Raw genomic sequence first — 21,005 nt, 5'->3', positions numbered from 1 at the left:
GTGTTCATGGAGGGAGAGACTTGCATTTCTAAATTTCTATGAGGCTTAGAACAAGAGTTAGATAGTGGTCTCTCACCTTTAAAACTTGCTGAATAGCTGACCTCACTGCCCTCTCCCCACCTGAGCGTGAATTGCCTCCTCAGGGTGGTACTAGGCTGGGGCTGCTCACCAGGAATTCTCTCCCCTGGTCACTGTACCCCATTGGAACCACTCCCTAACAATCTCCTCTCCATTATCAGCCTCCAAGTGGGTGTGATTTAAATGTGTACTTCAGTACAGATCTGTGGTTCCAGCTATCTGATATACCTCGATGTCCTCATCTGTAAAATGAGAATAACAACAGTACCTCCTTCAGAAGAATGTTGGAAGATAAGGATTTAACATCCTGAGAGTGCTTGGAGCATCACCTGGAACTTAGTAAGCACTGTGTGTGTTGCCTAGTAATAGCAGTAACAGTGCTAGGTACCACAGGTCTTTGAGTCACCTATCAGGAGACTAGAACTATGTCTCCCTGTTGGTTCTGGTGGAGCATCAGTTGCTGGTAGAAGGAGGAACGTCTGTATTAGCAACTTGACCTGTGGGAGCATCTGTCCAAAGAATCAAAGGCCAAAGAGAAAAATGCAAAAACTAAACATTCTCTTATTTTTTTTAAAGAGAGAAAATTTTTTAATATTTATTTATTTATTTTTTAGTTTTCGGTGGACATATCTTTGTTTGTATGTGGTGCTGAGGATCTAACCCGGGCCGCACGCATGCCAGGCGAGCGCACTACCGCTTGAGCCACATCCCAGCCCCAAAACATTCTCTTATGATGCCTGACAAATTTCTTTACAAAATAATGTCACATAACCAGGGTCTGTGATGGGGGCAGCCAGGGCCACTGTCCTCCTACCCCTCGTTTGGAATGTGAGCTGAGAAGCCCAAGGTCAGTCATCTCATGAGATCCATGAACTAGCTTCACAAAAGGAAAGAATATTCCAGATCCTTCCAAGGCAAGACCATCCTCATGAGGGTAAAGACAATAAGGACCCCTGCCTGTTTATTTCAGGAGTCTGTTCTGAAGGCAGAATGTCTCGCTGGAGTCTTTCCTTTAACTTGGAGAAACAAAAATTTCTGATTCTATCCAAAGAAGGAAGTATTTGTGCAGAATCATAAAGGATCTGGTGCATACAGAGCTTAGGGGATTCCTCTGGAATAAAGAGTGGGAAGAAATAGGCCATGTGGCATCTCTAGGACCCTGGACATTTGAGATCTGATAGAAAAGACCATCTCTTGGTTAATTCTAAATCACACTCCATCTCTATTCCCAGACTAAAGGCCATACCCAGAATCCTTCCCTGTTTATGAGATGTCTTTGGAGGATAGTGTGATTTAAATTGGAGGACAATCCCTGTGGCCTCTTCCTAACTCAGACTTCTCTTGTTTCCCTCCAACCTTAACAGTCTCTTTTGTCTTTTCCCAGTCAGTTCTTTTTGTTGTCGTTGTTTGTACCAGGGATTGAACCCAGGGGCTGAGCCATATCCCCAGCCCCTTTTATTTTGAACCTGGGTCTCGCCAAGTTGCATAGGATGTCACTAAATTGCTGAGGCTGGCCTCCAACTTGAGATCCTCCTTCCTCAGCCTCCGAGTCATTGGGATTACAAGCGTGGGCCACTGTGTCCAGCTCTCCTCCCAGGTCTTACCAAACCAGGAAACATGGAAGGTGAGCCCAGCCCCATGTGCACACAGAGGTTCAGTCTACCTAGGCAGTGTTCATTTCATGACCATCTCACGTCTGTTGGTGACAGGTGAAGGGGGCAGAAGAAAATGTCATGGGCTTCAGAGTTGGAGAAATCAGATCAAAACCCAGTTAGGCGGGCTGGGGATGTGGCTCAAGCGGTAGCGCACTCGCCTGGCATGCGTGCGGCCCAGGTTCGATCCTCAGCACCATATACAAACAAAGATGTTGTGTCCACTGAAAAACTAAAAAAAAAAAAAAAAATATATATATATATATATATATATATATATATATATATATATATATAAATTCTCTCTCTCTCTCTCTTTAAAAACAAAACAAAACAAAAAAAAACCCAGTTAGGCGTGCACCAACTATGACTTTGAAGACTGACTCTCCTTCAAATGTTTTATCCACTTCCCTCTAAAGCTGCATTGTCTAATAAGGCAACTACTAACCATATGTAGCTATTGAAATAAAAATTAATTAAAGTTAAAAATGCTGCCCCTGTATTGTGCAATCCATGTAACAAGTGCCTCAGAGGCCCATGTGACTCAAGGTAAACATGCTCGGCAGTGCCCATCTGATACGTACCCTTTATCACAGAAAATCTGTTGGGACAGTGAGATCTAGTCTAAATCCTTACAGAATGCTCTTGAGTTCTGGGTGAGATGGTATTTGTGGAATGCCTAGTAGGACAGCCCTAAATTCAATGGTAACTGTTTTCTTCGAATTGCGATCATTCATGGATTGGATATTTTCCTTGTCTCACGTATTTAGACCTTCTCAACTTTAATTCTTTGAGCATTCCTTAAGGTTAGTATCAGTTATCCCAATATTCAGATTGGAAGAGTGAAATTCATCAAGGTTAATCAGCATGATTGCTGAGCTTCTCCCACAGGTGCTGGTGAGGAGTCAAGCATTCAGGAACCATTAGCTACAGGGCTGGGCCCCCGACTCATTTAGGAGCCTCACCTCCTGAGAAGGTGCTCTTTCTCGGAAAGCACAAGATTTATGATGGAGTGTAAAAAGCCTCCCTCCATTTCCTTCCTGTGTCCTAAACTACCTGTGTCATCCCCACACGCAGAAGACTAGCCCCTAAACAATCAAGGTTTAACCAGAGTGTAGGTAAAGCTTTGATTGGCAGTCCAAAATAGCTCTCCCTGGCTGGCAATAAGACTTGACTGTATCCTATTCACTGATGCAAACATCATTTCTAAATATATAGACATTTGCAATTAACTTGGATAATGATGGTGAGAGAGAGGTCAAGAGATAAAAGGTGAGACATAATCAGAGGTCACAATTAAAATAAAATCAAGGACCTATTATCAGTATCTCCCACATGAATACCTTTCCTCCTCTTCCATCAGAGCATTCAGCCTGTTTAGTTCTCTGCCATTTCCTTATAAGAAGAAAGGGGACTTCACTTTATTTAACAGAATAAGTTTTAAAATGCAAAGACAAAATAGTTTCAATCTAAATCAATTTGAAGGGAAGGGAATGGGAAAGACAGGAGAATGAATCGGACATAACTTTCCTATGAATAAACAACCAGTGTAACTCCACATCATGTACAACCACAAGAATGGGAAGTTCTACTCCATGTGTAATATGTCAAAATGCATTCTGCTGTCATGGATACCTAAAAAGAACAAATAAAAAATTTTAAAAAATAAATCAATTTGAAAGTAACTTGAATCTTTGAGAGGAAGGCTGTAATGTTGAGTGATGTACAAACAGTGTGGACCAGGAAAATATACTTAAAATAAACCCATAAAAAACTTAAATACGCACTTCTTCCTTGATGAGATGGGGAGGTGCCTGTTGGCCTGTAGGGGCACACCTCCTCAGATCCCTGGACCAGCCAGCGTCTGACAATAGTAATTCCAGCCAAAGTGATGCTTCTGGTCTTTCTCAAACAAAATACCACCACTTGCTCAGTATTTTCGAAAGGAGTTCCTGGCCCTTTCTAGTCCTCGTCCTATGGCTCGAAGAAAGAGTTGAACTGGGTAAAGTAATAAGCCCTTGAGCTCTGAGGGTGACTGTGAGGAATTTTAACTGAACCTTATGAGAACTGAAACTTTAGGGTCTCTGGTAGAAGTCCTATTATCGTTTATTTCCTTACCAGAAAGTTCTGTTACCATTTGTTAACTGAAAAACAGAGTTGCAGAGGAGAAGGAGCCTAGCTTCCTTTGAAGAGATCTCCCAATCTGGAAGAGATGTTCCTGAGGATGAGATTTAGGATATTACTGCTTTAGTCAGTTCAGGAAACCACCTCCCATGTTCTCTGGTCAGGATGTGTCTATATCAAGTTTAAAACTGTTGTTAGGGAAAAAGAATAGATATCTGTGCTTTTACTAACCTTAGGGTCAGGTTCCATTCATTTGTGGAAAGAAACATATATAGGTTGGTTTCTGGTCCCATTCAAGTGGTTGACATACCTCCTTCAGATTTGCTCTCTGATTTTTCATGGTCAATTTGAACATGTTTGGGCTGGAAACCTTTCAGCTACAGTGGATGAGCTTATTGTGGGATTTCCTGCATCCCTGTCTTTAATGTCAGTTGGGGCTTCTTGGTGAGGTTTCCCTGGAGAATTTTTGTTCTGGCCATTGTTGTCCCTAATCACTGATAAGTTTTTATCTTATAAACTAGATAGACAACTAGTGAATATCCTTCAGTCTTTTGTTGAATGATTTAGTAGGAAAGAAAAAAATAACAACAACTGATGTGTGTTGGGTGATAAAAAAAAAAAAAACCCAAAGTCCTTATGTAAGAAGAAGACTGAACTCGGAGCAGAAATGGGGGAGTTGACTTCTGATACAAGAAACATACTTCATTAGGAGGGAAGAAGGGGAGGTTTCCAAATGATGGCTTCTCCTTACTCAGTGAAGCACTGTAATTGGTGAAGAGTGATCAAGTTTCAAAAATAAGCAGTGGACTAGTCCTCTCAGAATGAGGAAACTATTTCTGTGTTTTAATTTTGTCATACTGGGGATCAGACCAGGGTCTCCTGCATGCTGGGTAAGCGCTCTACCACTGAGTTGCATCCCCAGCCCCAAGAATGGTGAAATCTATTTTTAAAAAAAATCTATAAGATTGAAAGTGACTGTTGATTATCTGAGATTTATAGTCTTGAATTTAACTAAAACCAGACAAATTCGTTTTGTGATTTTCTTCATCAAGTTTAATGGTACAACATGGCTAGGGTGGACTTGGTTTCAGAGTTGAAAGCATCTATGAAGGAGTGATTTAATACTGGGCCATGGAAATTAGCTGGACAAAGATGGAAGTAAAGGAGAAGGAATCAGGTGGATCGTGAGAGATTGACAGGGAGAATGAACAAGAGGTTGTAAGAGAAGTAAACACAGGAGACGGAGAGCACTAGAACTAGGGGATGAGACATATGAGCAGTGGTCCAAGAGTGGGATGCTTCGAATTGACATTTCCAGGTGATAATGGTGATGAGCTCTGAATAACTTAGAGGATGTCTATGGCCATACCACCCTGAATGCACCCGATCTCGTCTGGATAACTTAGAGGAAGAGAAAGAAAAAAATTCATTGTGCTTGTGGAGGAAATGGAAGTCCAGCTCCAAAATAAGTGAGGAAACCTTTCTTTATGGCATCTATGCTATGGATCATCTCAAATCCTTACCTGGAATTAAGTGATAGGGGCCACATGAATAATATCACCAGTGGATTCGTTGTGGGTCTACTCTCTAAGGGCCATATTAGAAAATGAACCCTGCCCACCCAAATTCCTTGTTACTCTGAGGATATTGCTTGGGAAGTATTTTAAAATGTACTAATGTTCATGTCTTGATTAGTAACAGATAGGACTCCCATGACCTTCTAGGTGGAGACATTTTTCTACAGTATGCAAGATCCTTCCCATGACCTAGCTCTTAGTTATATGTCCCATCTTATCTCCTGCCACTTGCCTCACTACTCCATACTCCCCAGAAGTTCCTCTCGAGCATCAGTTCAAGACTGTGTACCTTTACAAATGCTGTTCTCTGTCTGGCATGAAGTCCCATCTAAAAGTATGAACATCTAGGTTAAATCCCTTGAAAAATGCCACTTTGTACCAGGTGCAGTGTGGCACACCTGTAATCCCAGAGGCTCAGGAGACTGAGGCAGGAGGATTGCGATTTCAAAACCAGACTCAGCAAAAGTGAGGCACTAAGCAACTCAGTGAGACCCTGTTTCTAAATAAAATACAAAGGAGGGAGCCGCCCCCTCCCCCTGCGCCGGCATAGTAGAGGGAACTGGGACCAAACACAGAGCAGGCCTAGCGGCCTGCTGAGGGGCAGAGCCGCCCCCCACCCCCCTCGCCTGCCAGGTAGGGGAAGGGTGACCACCGACAGAAAAGGCCGAGTGGCCCGCGGCGGGACAGAGCTTCCAATCACTCCTGCAAGGTAGGCGGGCCTGCGACCCACCGGCAGAAGAGGAGCAGCCTCCTGCTGAGAGGCTGAGCCGCCCCCTCCCCCTGCGCCGGCATAGTAGAGGGAACTGGGACCAAACACAGAGCAGGCCCAGCGGCCTGCTGAGGGGCAGAGCCGCCCCCCACCCCCCTCGCCTGCCAGGTTGGGGAAGGGTGACCACCGACAGAAAAGGCCCAGTGGCCCGCGGCGGGACAGAGCTTCCAATCACTCCTGCAAGGTAGGCGGGCCTGCGACCCACCGGCAGAAGAGGAGCAGCCGCCTGCTGAGAGGCTGAGCCGCCCCCTCCCCCTGCGCCGGCATAGTAGAGGGAACTGGGACCAAACACAGAGCAGGCCCAGCGGCCTGCTGAGGGGCAGAGCCGCCCCCCACCCCCCTCGCCTGCCAGGTAGGGGAAGGGTGACCACCGACAGAAAAGGCCCAGTGGCCCGCGGCGGGACAGAGCTTCCAATCACTCCTGCAAGGTAGGCGGGCCTGCGACCCACCGGCAGAAGAGGAGCAGCCGCCTGCTGAGAGGCTGAGCCGCCCCCTCCCCCTGCGCCGGCATAGTAGAGGGAACTGGGACCAAACACAGAGCAGGCCCAGCGGCCTGCTGAGGGGCAGAGCCGCCCCCCACCCCCCTCGCCTGCCAGGTAGGGGAAGGGTGACCACCGACAGAAAAGGCCCAGTGGCCCGCGGCGGGACAGAGCTTCCAATCACTCCTGCAAGGTAGGCGGGCCTGCGACCCACCGGCAGAAGAGGAGCAGTTGCCTGCTGAGAGGCTGAGCCGCCCCCTCCCCCTGCGCCGGCATAGTAGAGGGAACTGGGACCAAACACAGAGCAGGCCCAGCGGCCTGCTGAGGGGCAGAGCCGCCCCCCACCCCCCTCGCCTGCCAGGTAGGGGAAGGGTGACCACCGACAGAAAAGGCCCAGTGGCCCGCGGCGGGACAGAGCTTCTAATCACTCCTGCAAGGTAGGCGGGCCTGCGACCCACCGGCAGAAGAGGAGCAGCCGCCTGCTGAGAGGCTGAGCCGCCCCCTCCCCCTGCGCCGGCATAGTAGAGGGAACTGGGACCAAACACAGAGCAGGCCCAGCGGCCTGCTGAGGGGCAGAGCCACCCCCCAACCCCCTCGCCTGCCAGGTAGGGGAAGGGTGACCACCGACAGAAAAGGCCCAGTGGCCCGCGGCGGGACAGAGCTTCCAATCACTCCTGCAAGGTAGGCGGGCCTGCGACCCACCGGCAAAAGAGGAGCAGCGGCCTGCTGAGAGGTAGAGCCGCCCCCTCCCCCCCGCGCCTGCAAGGTAGTCGGAACTGAGACCACCATCAGAACAGGTCAGACCTGCAACCGAGAGACAGAACAGGCCCAGTGGCCTGAGGAAGGGTAGAGCCGCCCCCCCCCCCCCAACGCCTGCAAAGTAGGCGGACCTGCGACCCACTGGCAGTACAGCCCCAGAGGCCTGCAGAGGGGCAGTGCCGCTGCCTGCGCCTGCAAAGTAGGCAGAACTGCGACCACCGACAGAACAAGCCTAGCGGCCCGCAGAGGGACAGAGCCGCCGCCCGCGCCTGCAAGGACGGCGGACCTGCTACCGACTGGCAGAGCAGGCCCAGCGGCCTGCCGGCGTGGTAGGCACATTGCCCCAATTGGCGGAGGGGCAGAGCCGCCGCCCGCGCCTGCGAGGGAGACTTTGCAACTATACAAGACCAATATAAATATATAGGGGGAAAATTCAATAGCACAGCAGTTTCACCAAGAAGAAAGGAAAGCGAACAGTATGAAGAGACAAGGAAAGAAAGGACCACAAGCATTGCAGGTCAACTCAACTTTAGAAGAGGTAATAGCTGCAGCTGATGGAATGTCAGATAAAGAATTCAGGATATACATGCTTCAGATGATCTGGAGTCTCAAGGAAGACATCAGACAGCAAAATCAGACAATGAAAGATCACTTCAACAATGAATTACATAAACAAATCCAAGAAGCAAAAGATCAACTATACAGGGAAATAGAGGTTATAAAAAACAAACAAACAGAAATCCTAGAAATGCAGGAAGCAATAAGCCAACTTAAAAACTCAATTGAGAATACTACCAGCAGAGTAGAACACTTAGAAGACAGAACATCAGACAATGAAGATAAAGTATTTCAACTTGAAAAGAACATAGAGAGCTCAGCAAGACTGTTAAGAAACCATGAGCAGAACATCCAAGAAATATGGGATAACATCAAGAGACCAAATTTAAGAGTCATTGGGATACAGGAAGGAACAGAGTTTCAAACCAAAGGAATGAGCAATCTATTCAATGAAATAATTCGAGAAAACTTCCCAGACTTGAAGAATGAGACAGAACCCCAAATCCTAGAAGCCTACAGGACGCCGAATGTGCAAAATCATAAGAGACCCACACCTAGACACATTATAATGAAGATGCCCAACATACAGAATAAGGAGAGAATTTTAAAAGCTACAAGAGAAAGGAAGCAGATCACATTTAGGGGTAAGCCAATCAGGATAACAGCTGATCTTTCAACACAGACTCTGAAAGCTAGAAGATCCTGGAATAACATATTTCAAACACTGAAAGAAAATGGGTTCCAACCAAGAATTGTGTTTCCAGCGAAATTAAGCTTCAGGATGGAAGATGAAATTAAAACCTTCCACGATAAACAAAAGTTAAAAGAATTTGCATCTAGAAAACCATCTCTTCAAAACATCCTTGGCAAAACATTACAGGAAGAGGAAATGGAAAATAACAATGAAAACCAACAGTGGGAGGTAGGACACTAAAGGGGGGAAAATAATCAAAGTGGAAAACAAACCATGTTTAGTAACATAAATAAACAAATATGGCTGGAAGAACAACCCATATCTCAATAATAACCCTAAATGTTAATGGCTTAAACTCACCAATCAAGAGACACAGGCTAGTAGAATGGATCACAAAACAAGACCCAACAATATGCTGCCTACAGGAGACGCATTTGATAGGAAAAGACATACATAGGCTGAAGGTGAAAGGTTGGGAAAAATCATATCACTCATATGGACTTCGGAAACAAGCAGGAGTATCCATACTCATATCAAATAAAATAGATTTTAAGCCCAAGTTAATCAAAAGGGATAAAGAGGGACACTACATACTGCTCAAGGGAACCATACACCAACAAGACATAACAATCATAAATATATATGCCCCAAACAATGGTGCAGCTATGTTCATCAAACAAACTCTTCTCAAGTTCAAGAGTCTAATAGACCACCATACAATAATCATGGGAGACTTCAACACACCTCTATCACCACTGGACAGATCTTCCAAACAAAAGTTGAATAAGGAAACTATAGAACTCAATAACACAATTAATAACCTAGACTTAATTGACATATATAGAATATACCACCCAACATCAAGCAGTTACACTTTTTTCTCAGCAGCACATGGATCCTTCTCAAAAATAGATCATATATTATGTCACAGGGAAACTCTTAGACAATACAAAGGAGTAGAGATAATACCATGCATCCTATCTGATCATAATGGAATGGAACTGAAAATCAACGATAAAAGAAGGAAGGAAAAAGAATATATCACTTGGAGAATGAACAATAGGTTACTGAATGATCAATGGGTTATAGAAGACATCAAGGAGGAAATTAAAAAATTCTTAGAGATTAATGAAAACACAGACACAACATATCGGAATCTATGGGACACATTGAAAGCAGTTCTAAGAGGAAAATTCATTGCTTGGAGTTCATTCCTTAAAAAAAGAAAAAACCAACAAATAAATGATCTCATACTTCATCTCAAAATCCTAGAAAAAGAAGAGCAAAACAACAGCAAAAGAAGTAGAAGGCAAGAAATAATTAAAATCAGAGCTGAAATCAATGAAATCGAAACAAAAGAAACAATTGAAAAAATTGACAAAACTAAAAGTTGGTTCTTTGAAAAAATAAACAAAATCGACAGACCCTTAGCGATGCTAGCGAAGAGAAGAAGAGAGAGAACTCAAATCACTAACATACGGGATGAAAGAGGCAATATCACAACAGACACTTCAGAAATACAGAAGATAATCAAAAATTATTTTGAATCCTTATACTCCAATAAATTAGAAGATAGTGAAGGCATAGATAAATTTCTTAAGTCATATGATCTGCCCAGATTGAGTCAGGAGGATATAGACAACCTAAACAGACCAATATCAATTGAGGAAATAGAAGAAACCATCAAAAGACTACCAACTAAGAAAAGCCCAGGACCGTATGGGTATACAGCAGAGTTTTACAAAACCTTTAAAGAGGAACTAATACCAATACTTTTCAAGCTACTTCGGGAAATAGAAAAAGAGGGAGAACTTCCAAATTCATTCTACGAGGCCAACATCACCCTGATACCTAAACCAGACAAAGACACTTCAAAGAAAGAAAACTACAGACCAATATCTCTAATGAACCTAGATGCAAAAATCCTCAATAAAATTCTGGCCACTCGGATACAAAAACATATCAAAAAAATTGTGCACCATGATCAAGTAGGATTCATCCCTGGGATGCAAGGCTGGTTCAATATAAGGAAATCAATAAATGTTATTCACCACATCAATAGACTTAAAAATAAGAACCATATGATCATCTCGATAGATGCGGAAAAAGCATTCGACAAAGTACAGCATCCCTTTATGTTCAAAACTCTAGAAAAACTAGGGATAACAGGAACATACCTCAATATTGTAAAAGCAATCTATGCTAAGCCTCAGGCTAGCATCATTCTGAATGGAGAAAAATTGAAGGCATTCCCTCTAAAATCTGGAACAAGACAGGGATGCCCTCTCTCACCACTTCTGTTCAACATAGTTCTCGAAACACTGGCCAGAGCAATTAGACAGATGAAAGAAATTAAAGGCATCAAAATAGGAAAAGAAGAACTTAAATTATCACTATTTGCAGATGTCATGATTCTATACCTAGCAGACCCAAAAGGGTCTACAAAGAAACTATTAGAGCTAATAAATGAATTCAGCAAAGTGGCAGGATATAAAATCAACACGCATAAATCAAAGGCATTCCTGTATATCAGCGACAAATCCTCTGAAATGGAAATGAGGACAACCACTCCATTCACAATATCTTCAAAAAAAATAAAATACTTGGGAATCAACCTAACAAAAGAGGTGAAAGACTTATACAATGAAAACTACAGAACCCTAAAGAGAGAAATAGAAGAAGATCTGAGAAGATGGAAAAATATACCCTGTTCATGGATAGGCAGAACTAACATCATCAAAATGGCGATATTACCAAAAGTTCTCTATAGGTTTAATGCAATGCCAATCAAAATCCCAACGGCATTTCTTGTAGAAATAGAGAAAGCAATCATGAAATTCATATGGAAAAATAAAAGACCCAGAATAGCAAAAACAATGCTAAGCAGGAAGTGTGAATCAGGCGGTATAGCGATACCAGACTTCAAACTATATTACAGAGCAATAGTAACAAAAACAGCATGGTACTGGTACCAAAACAGGCGGGTGGACCAATGGTACAGAATAGAGGACACAGAAACCAATCCACAAAACTTCAGCTATCTTATATTTGATAAAGGGTCTAAAAGCATGCAATGGAGGAAGGATAGCATCTTCAACAAATGGTGCTGGGAAAACTGGAAATCCATATGCAACAAAATGAAACTGAATCCCTTTCTCTCGCCATGCACAAAAGTTAATTCAAAATGGATCAAGGAGCTTGATATCAAATCAGAGACGCGCCGTCTGATAGAAGAAAAAGTTGGCTACGATCTACAGTCGGTGGGGTCGGGCTCCAAATTCCTCAATAGGACACCCATAGCACAAAAGTTAATAACTAGAATCAACAAATGGGACTTACTCAAACTAAAAAGTTTTTTCTCAGCAAAAGATACAATAAGAGAGGTAAATAGAGAGCCTACATCCTGGGAACAAATCTTTACTCCTCACACTTCAGATAAAGCCCTAATATCCAGAGTATACAAAGAGCTCAAAAAATTAGACAATAAGAGAACAAACAACCCAATCAACAAATGGGCCAAGGACCTGAACAGACACTTCTCAGAGGAGGACATACAGTCAATCAACAAGTACATGAAAAAATGCTCACCATCTCTAGCAGTCAGAGAAATGCAAATCAAAACCACCCTAAGATACCATCTCACTCCAGTTAGATTGGCAGCCATTATGAAGTCAAACAACAACAAGTGCTGGCGAGGATGTGGGGAAAAGGGTACACTTGTACATTGCTGGTGGGACTGCAAATTGGTGCAGCCAATTTGGAAAGCAGTATGGAGATTTCTTGGAAAGCTGGGAATGGAGCCACCATTTGACCCAGCTATTCCCCTTCTCGGTCTATTCCCTAAAGACCTAAAAAGAGCATGCTACAGGGACACTGCTACATCGATGTTCATAGCAGCACAATTCACAATAGCTAGACTGTGGAACCAACCTAGATGCCCTTCAATGGATGAATGGATAAAAAAAATGTGGCATTTATACACAATGGAGTATTACTCTGCATTAAAAAATGACAAAATCATAGAATTTACAGGGAAATGGATGGCATTAGAGCAGATTATGCTAAGTGAAGCTAGCCAATCCCTAAAAATCAAATGTCAAATGTCTTCTTTGATATAAGGAGAGTAACTAAGAACAGAGTAGGGTCAAAGAGCATGAGAAGAAGATTAACATTAAACAGGGATGAGAGGTGGGAGGGAAAGGGAGAGAGAAGGGAAAATGCATGGAAATGGAAGGAGACCCTCAGAGTTATACAAAAGTACATACAAGAGGAAGTGAGGGGAAGGGGAAAAATAATACAAGGGGGACAAACGAATGTCAGTAGAGGGGGCAGAGAGAGAAGAGGGGAGGGGTGGGGAGGGGAGGGGGGATAGTATAGGATAGGAAAGACAGCAGAATACAACAGACACTAGTATGGCAATATGTAAATCAATGGATGTGTAACTGATGTGATTCTGCAATCTGTATATGGGGTAAAAATGGGAGCTCATAACCCACTTGAATCAAATTGTGAAATATGATATATCAAGAACTATGTAATGTTTTGAACAGCCAACAATAAAAAATTAAAAAAAAAAAAATACAAAGGAGGGCTGGGGATGTGGCTTAGTGGTTGAGTGCCCCTGAGTTCAATCCCCTGTACCCAAAAAGAAAAACAAAATGCCATTTGGAGGGGTAAAAAATTTGTCTCACATTGGCAATTCCATATTGTTAGTAATTTGCTACAACAGTTGCAGTTTCAAACCATACATTATTGCTAACAGCTGCCACTTGATGAGAGGTAACTCTGTGCTGTGTTCTTGACATTCCCTGTGTCTTAATTCCCACAACAAACCAAAAAGTTACATGTAAATGCTTCCATTTATTAGACAAGGCTTCTGAGACTTAGAAAGGCTTTTCTAGTAGAAGCCAATTAAAAAAAAAAAAAAAAAAAAAAAACTGGTGGAACTGAGTACTGACTCCAAAAGCAGAAGTCATGCAATGAATGCCCTTGTCTTTATCAAATTTACTGCTGTATCTGCAATATCCAATACATACGTGAAAGGGAGATGAACTACAGCTGGTAATTCTTCATCTGCCAGTCAACTATCCTATCAATTCCAAGATTAGCTCTGTTCAGAGCCCCCAGGTCTCTAAATTCTACCACCCCATGGTGGCCGAGTATCTCCACGTTGCATTTGCCTTGGTGAATATTCCCATTTCCCTGGAATTGAGAAAAACAAATTTTAATGGGTGAAACTAAGATTCTTCGATGCCCCTAAAATCTTAATCCTATAATTGTTACATACCTGTTTTAAGTCATTGCCTTGATCCATATTTGCCAGACAGGTTTCTAATTGCTGATGTGGCATTGAGAGGGGAAAACAAGTTCTTTAGATCCTGAAAGGAACATAGGCTTGTGGAAGCAAGTGGGCCAAGTTGTGGTGTAGTGCAAACAGGGGGCAAAGGCCATCTTGGTTCATTTGCTAAACACTCTTTTTCTTTCATGGACATAGAATTTTCCTGGCATTACAGTGGTGCTCTCTTGCTCAAGCCTGGGAATCTGTTGGCAAGTACAGTGCAGTGCAGTTGCTCTGATGTCCTAGGTTTGGCTGATATTCTTTCTTGATTAAATTTTTATTCTGTCGTATTTCACTGAGTTTCTGATGTCAGAGTCCACGTCAGAGGTTCTCAAACTTGAGTGCACATTAGAATCACCTGGAGGACTTGTTATAACACAGATCCATCACTATGACTGAGGTTTGACATCATGTGAGATACAGGCAACAATTTCTCTTGCACAGAGGGAGACCAGGGGCTGAATGTGATTGTCCTCCTTCTGACCAAAAGCTCCTCTTCCAAGACCTTAGGAAAACTTCCTTCTGTAGGGACCTTCAGGACATGAGTGTCATTTATTTTCAAGCCTGCTCTAGAAAGGAAGATGCTCTATTAAATTGATCAGCCTTACAATATAAAACAAACAAAAAAGAATGCAAGGAATTTACAAAATGAAACATAATAAGATAAGAAATATGATTATTAGAATCAGGATGCAAGAGGGTGATTTCTCATTTTCCTTTGTTTAGAGGCTCAAAGATATTTGCATTTTTATTAGATTCAAAATGGTGTGAGTCATGAAAATCAACACATTTCTCTCTAACAGGAATCATTCGTCTTTGAACCCAACTGCCTCTTCAAAGTGGATGAATTTGGCTTCTTTCTGACTTGGAAAAGTGAAGGCAAGGTATGGCACCAAAACAGCAAGTGTTTCTTTCTGCTTTCTGACTCAAGCCACTTCATTTCTCAACAGGTAGAACAAGTGCCTCTTGAGGGCATAGACCCCGGCACCTGATCATTCATTTCAGCTTTTTAAAAACATGCTTACATGTGCCAGGTATTGGAGATACAGTGGGGATCAAGGACATTATCCTAATCCTCACATATTCTAGTGTAAGAATAGTCCGGAATTTAAAAAATAAGAGTTACAAGTGAGTGAGTGCTGTGAAAGAGAAGCTTAGCTAGTTATAGAATCTTACAACTAGTGATCTGATTTAATCTTGGGAGTTCAGAAAATTTCCCAGACCAAAAAAAAAAAAAAAAAGTTCAAGCTGAAATCTAAAGTGGCTTCTTGCAAACACTAAAAGGGTGCTCATCTCCAGTGTACACACATAATGAACATTTAAGCCAAATGTAAGAAAAGGAGAATTGGAGTTACATAAACGTTTTATTCCCACTTAATATTTTGTGTGCCAATATATTTAATGATATTATAGAATTTACTAGCCACATTATGTGTATAAAGGGAATGGCATTTTATAAACATATTATGAATAATTTTCTTATGTTGTATTTGTATAAATAGTTGCAATATAAAGTTTGGGGGCTTGGGATGTAGCTCAGTGGTAGAGCACTTGCCTATTTTGCATGAGGCTCTTAGTTCAATCCCTTGCAAAAAAGAAAGAAGAAAGAAAGAAAGAAGGAAGGAAGGAACGAACGAACGAACGAACGAACGAAGGAAGGAAGGAAGGCTGGCTAACGATTACTTCTGATCATTAGCAACAATCATCATTGTTTTCACCTTATTCTGATCAGCAGTGACTTTGTTGTCAAAAATGTTGGCTGAGTAGCTTGTACCATTGGTCAGGCAAAATTGAAGCACACTGCCGGCTTGTATTCTCTCTCTTCAGGAAGGACAAGTGCTGGAATGTTCCCTCATCAACAGTATTCGGCTGGGAGCCATACCAAAGGTACCTGTGATTGGTGTTTGTCATTCTACTAATAGATTTGCATAGCTTATCAATGTTCTCCAGGTCCTGTTTAACTTGTTACTGCCCCAAAGTCACCAGCTGGGAGTGAAGAATGGACACAGTTTAGAAATCTTCCTATCTATAACTGTTGGGTGATTTGGATTTCATTGTCTTTAATTATATAGATTGATGTGGTTAACCCTTGAAAATTAAGACTTTTGCATGATACAGCAGCAAAGAAACAGTTCTCTTAACTCAGAAATTAACTGTTATAAACTCCTCCCCCTTTTTTAGAAAGCAGTGATTCCCTTTTCATCTGAAGTTGATGTGCAAGTTTAAATGGCTCTGGTAGTTCTGTGTTTGTGCACCTGTGCACACAGACATTGGCTCATCTAGAAGTCTGTCTCTGAGACTCTGAGAGGGAAATAAATAAATAAATAAACAAATAGCACATAAATCACTCTTCTTCACAGTGATTGATTTTTTTGAATAAGAAGCGATTTGTATAGTGGTGCTTGCGATTTAAAAGATGTTTCTTCTTAGAACATTCTAGCACAGTATTTATTCCCCATTCCATAATAGCTCTGCAGGTTGTGAGTCATTCAAAACAAAGTTACATTCTTTACTTTGTTTTTATTTTTTTTTAAATCTGTCTTCTTTTATGTTAGTTAAATTTTCTGTGTGACCATATGTTGGCATTTCCTCCTGAGTTCTTTCAGAGAACAAAGGCCCTGTTTTATTTAAGAATGAGGGTAAACGTTCACAGCTTTCATGCCAATTGAGGATGCCATGGCTTGTAGAAATGAAAATATTCACTCTGGATCCAGGCTACTTGAAAGATTTAGTCTCATTTGGGGGAATAACCTGTGTTAGCTGGCTGTGGCAATGGCATATCGGTTCATGGGTCATGTACGTGACTGTTCTCTAGTGAGAGCCCCCTTGTCAACTTGTGAACAAAAGTGAACCCCAGTCACAGCCTTCTCTATCTCAGAGGAAAAAAAAAAGCTAAACAAAACCCCTCACATCTACTTTTCTAAACCAAAAAATTTATAACATCTCTCTTATTAAAGGATTTCAAATAATATGTAGTGTTAGAAATTTTACCTCTACAGGTTAAGAATAATCCTAGGTAACCAGGTATGTTAGTTAAATGGGAAAAAGCAACCACAACATTTGCCCTTCTGGATATTTTTACCTCTAATATATTTTATTTGGGGCAAGTTTTCTACAATATTTCCAACAGATTTTTTTTTCCTATTTGTATACCTCTTTGCAGGATCCCAAAATCCTGGCTGCTCTGGAAGCTGTTGGAAAATCAGAAAATGATCTGGAAGGGCGGATAGTTTGCGTGTGCAGTGGCACAGATCTTGTGAACATTAGTTTCACGTACATGGTGGCTGAAAACCCAGAAGTAACGAAGGTAGACTCAAATAGCTTCCCAATATGTGTGTATGTTATGTGTATGACCTTTTATGTATAGTATAATTGTAATATGTATTTCAAATTGTGTTATCACTTAAATTTCTAAAAATTTTCATTGATTTGCTGGCATGTTCACGTAGAAAACCAGCAAACACAATACCCTCTTAACATGCCACTTATATAGGCCAATAACCCAAATACCTACCATAATGTGTTGCAGGAAAAACTAGCCCAGGACTTTTCAAACTTGAATGTTGCACAATTTGAGATCTGGGAACTGATTAAAATGCAAATTTTGATTCAATAGGTCTGAGGAAGGGACAAGAATCTCCTTTTCTGACAAGCTCCATGTGATATGGATGCTACTGGTATGAGGCCAGTTTGAATACAATGGGTCTAATCTGTACTGTCCAGTAGAAATACAATGTGAGCTACATGTATAATGTGAAGTTTTTCTGTAGCCACATTTAAAAAATAAAAAGAGGGCTAGGGGTGTAGCTCAGTGGTGGAGCATGTGCTTTGCATATACAAGTTCCTCAGTTCAATTCCCAGCACTAAAAAATTAAAAATTTAAAAGATAACAAGTAAGGGCTTGGGGTGTGGCTCCATAATAGAGTGCTTGCCTAGCATGTGGGAAGCCCTTGGTTCAATTTTCAGCACTGCAGGAGGGGAAAGCAGATTGAGACAGACACAGGTGAAATTAATTTCAATAGAGTATTTTATTTAACCTAGCATACCCAAAATAGTGTCATTTTAACATGCTATCAATATAAAATTTATTAGTGACACATTTTACATTCTTTTCTTTATGCTAAGTCTTTGAAATCTGTTGTGTATTTTCAATTCAGACCTGTACATTTCAAGTGCTCAATAGCTATATATGGCTAGTGGCTGCCATATTGGATAGTGCAAAGCTAGATGGTTAAGAAATGCAAACTCCTGAAACCAGGTGTTGGGGGGCAAGAGACTGATGTGGTTGGATCTCTTGAGCCCAGGCATTTGGGACCCCCATTTGAGATGGGGACCTCAGAAAACAATATAAGAAAATAAACCCAAGCCTCCCTCCTCAGTATTGTTAAAGGATGGAGTTAAGATGCATATTTTAATATGTACATGACATACCATTGCTATGGTGAGCTACTCTCAAAGAGACTTTGGCCCAAGAAATAGAATGCTTCAAATTTAAATCTTGTTTCTGCAGATCACTTCTTTTTAGGAAGATTTTATATCTGAACAGAGTGCCCATTGTCTCTCTGAATGAGGAGAAGACTGAGCCTTAACTTTTCCCTTGCAGAGACCTGCATTTGGGAGAAAGGGAAACATTTTCTTTTCCCATTGATCTTACAAACAGAAACTAAGTGTAGGGTTTAATGAAAAGAGCATCATCAGAAATACTGAATTTTAGAGACAGAAGGAAATGGTCAGGAAAGATCAGCTGAGGAAACAGGTTAATAATATAACCATGGACTTGTAGCAGAATTAAGCTTTTCTGAGTCCTAGATCATAAGGTCTATTTTATTCAGTTGCAAAATATGGTTCTCTTTCCAGCATCATTGACCTCACCTGGTCCCTCATTACACACCAGAGTTTCAGGCCTACCCAGATGCATTGATCCAGAACCTTTTCTTTTAATAAGACCTTCCAGATGATTCATGTGGGGTAGGGTTGGAGAAGCTTCTGGCCTTGTGACTTTGGAGACAGCAATGGGTGCTTAGAGTCACATAAGAGCTTTTGTTTCTGTCCTTCTAGTGGTTGCTTTGTTGGTTTTGTGCCATTGTTCCATGTCACCTTGCTGTGAGAGAACAGATTTTGCAGTGCCTACAGGTTTTTATGAATCTGCTCAGATCAACCCCCATTTGGAATGGGTTCTTTAGCCTTGTCCTAAACAGCATTCCTGCTTCTCATAGTTCAAGCCTACCTATTTGCAAACAAAGATCTTTTTAGTTGCTCTTTGCTGTAGTAACATTGAATCCCAGAAAACCAAGCAGGCTACCCACCAAGAGAGACTTGCCAAATAGGTACAGGTATTTGGCCATCTGAATTTCTGGAAAAAAAAACAAAAAACAAAAAAACAGTACTGTAAATTACTTGTGTTTCCTGGCTTTCATCAACTTTTATTGTCAATTTATGTTAAAAGAATCGGTATGACAGTCTGGACCCTAGAATCTGGAATTTGGGACCAGATTGCAGGGGTGCAGATCCTTGTTTTTCCACTTCTCAGCTGTGTGGCATAGACACACACTTACCTCTGTGCCATGTTTTCTTCTGCAAAATGAAAATTATACAAAAATATCTGCTTTTAGGATTCTTGTGAGGCATATGTGAATTTACATAGAAAGTGCTCAATGTACAGCCTTTCTCATTGAAAGCCCCCAATATGTTAACTGTTCTGATCACAGGATGTTGAAGGAGGAAATGGAACTTACCACCTCGTTTTTCAGATGAGGAAAATGAAGTCAGATAAGTAAAGGAACTCTACAACCACACAGCATTCAGACCAGAGTCAAGCCTGATGCAGGCCTTCTGATTCCCTACCTGATGCTCCTATCCACCTTCTACCTGAGCAATCACAGTTCTAGGAAGATGGCCCAAATCAGTAAATGCCATGAAGTTTTTGCTTTCTGTAATTTGATAGCTGTCAATCTTGGCCCATTGGTTCAGAATATGTTCTGAAACATATTCTCATTAGTAAGTTTTATACATGTCTGTATGTTTGAGGGGCAGGGTGGGAGGTATATACATCAAGATGAGATTTATTTCATTTTTTTTCTTTTTTCCTAGTAGCATTTCAATTGAAATGTAAGAGCAGCTAGACACATAAGTAAGGATAAAAAAAAATTCTGTATGTAATTTTCAATTCAAACTCAGCAATGTTTAAGCCTGCTTTTATTAAAGAAAATAAGTATTTAAGCCTTCCAGAACTATCATTTGGAAATTTATATTTCATTAATGGCATAATATATAAATATAAATCCCATTTTCCAAACTGAACAATCCATAATTATTAAATCAGGTCTTTTTGTTTGATTAATACTTGAAAAGATATTAAGCACTAATTTTTCCCTAAATACATAGAATGTAATACTTTTCTAAATTTCACTAAATATTTTCACTAAGTATATTACATGCATATGCCTCTTATATACTTAAACTCATCTCTAGATTACTTATAATAATACATAGGAAAAATAAATAATAATACAATGCAAATGTTATATAAATAGTTGTTATAGGTATTGTTTAGGGAATACTGATGAGGAAAATGTCAATACATGTTCAGGACAGACACAATGCTTTCTCATGAATATTTTGGATCTGTGATTGTTTGAGCCATGAATACACAGATACAGAACCCAGGGATACAGAGGGTCAACTATATATTCATGTAAATAAAATGTAAATCCATGCAAATAAAATCATCATCTCCAAAGAGAGAAAAAATACATGTATATGGATAATGTTGTCCAATTTCTGATTTTGAAGCCTAAAATAACTATGTTAATCCAGACCACAATGTTTCTTACCTCCAGTATTGACATTTTCCTCATCACACTTTATCCATAATCCTCTGTATGTGTTACTGTCCCTAAAAGAACACACAGGTGTTGAAATGAGATGAGTTACATGAAATACACACAGCTATAAATACCTCCCGGCTAAATGAGAGC

General features: G+C 41.2%; 1 protein-coding gene across 14 annotated transcripts in view; it reads left to right on the top strand.

Moving 5' to 3' along the window:
- Positions 1-21,005, top strand: part of Plcb4 (phospholipase C beta 4) — a 394,666-nt gene that overhangs the window by 243,697 nt on the left and 129,964 nt on the right. For 12 of the 14 annotated variants that reach the window (XM_027955170.3, XM_034636405.2, XM_071608743.1 and 9 more), the window contains 3 exons: positions 14,832-14,912; positions 15,856-15,915; positions 17,192-17,335. In XM_027955170.3, the coding sequence (XP_027810971.1) occupies positions 14,832-14,912; positions 15,856-15,915; positions 17,192-17,335 (285 nt within the window). Of the gene's footprint in view, positions 1-14,831; positions 14,913-15,855; positions 15,916-17,191; positions 17,336-21,005 lie in introns of those variants that run through there. The other 2 variants (XM_071608749.1, XM_071608750.1) reach the window with 2 other exon arrangements.

This window comes from Marmota flaviventris, chromosome 2 (genome assembly GCF_047511675.1).
Source record: "Marmota flaviventris isolate mMarFla1 chromosome 2, mMarFla1.hap1, whole genome shotgun sequence".
In the NCBI taxonomy this organism is placed as follows: domain Eukaryota; kingdom Metazoa; phylum Chordata; class Mammalia; order Rodentia; family Sciuridae; genus Marmota; species Marmota flaviventris.
Note: the sequence above shows the minus strand (reverse complement) of the source record. Positions and strands in the feature narration are given on the sequence as shown.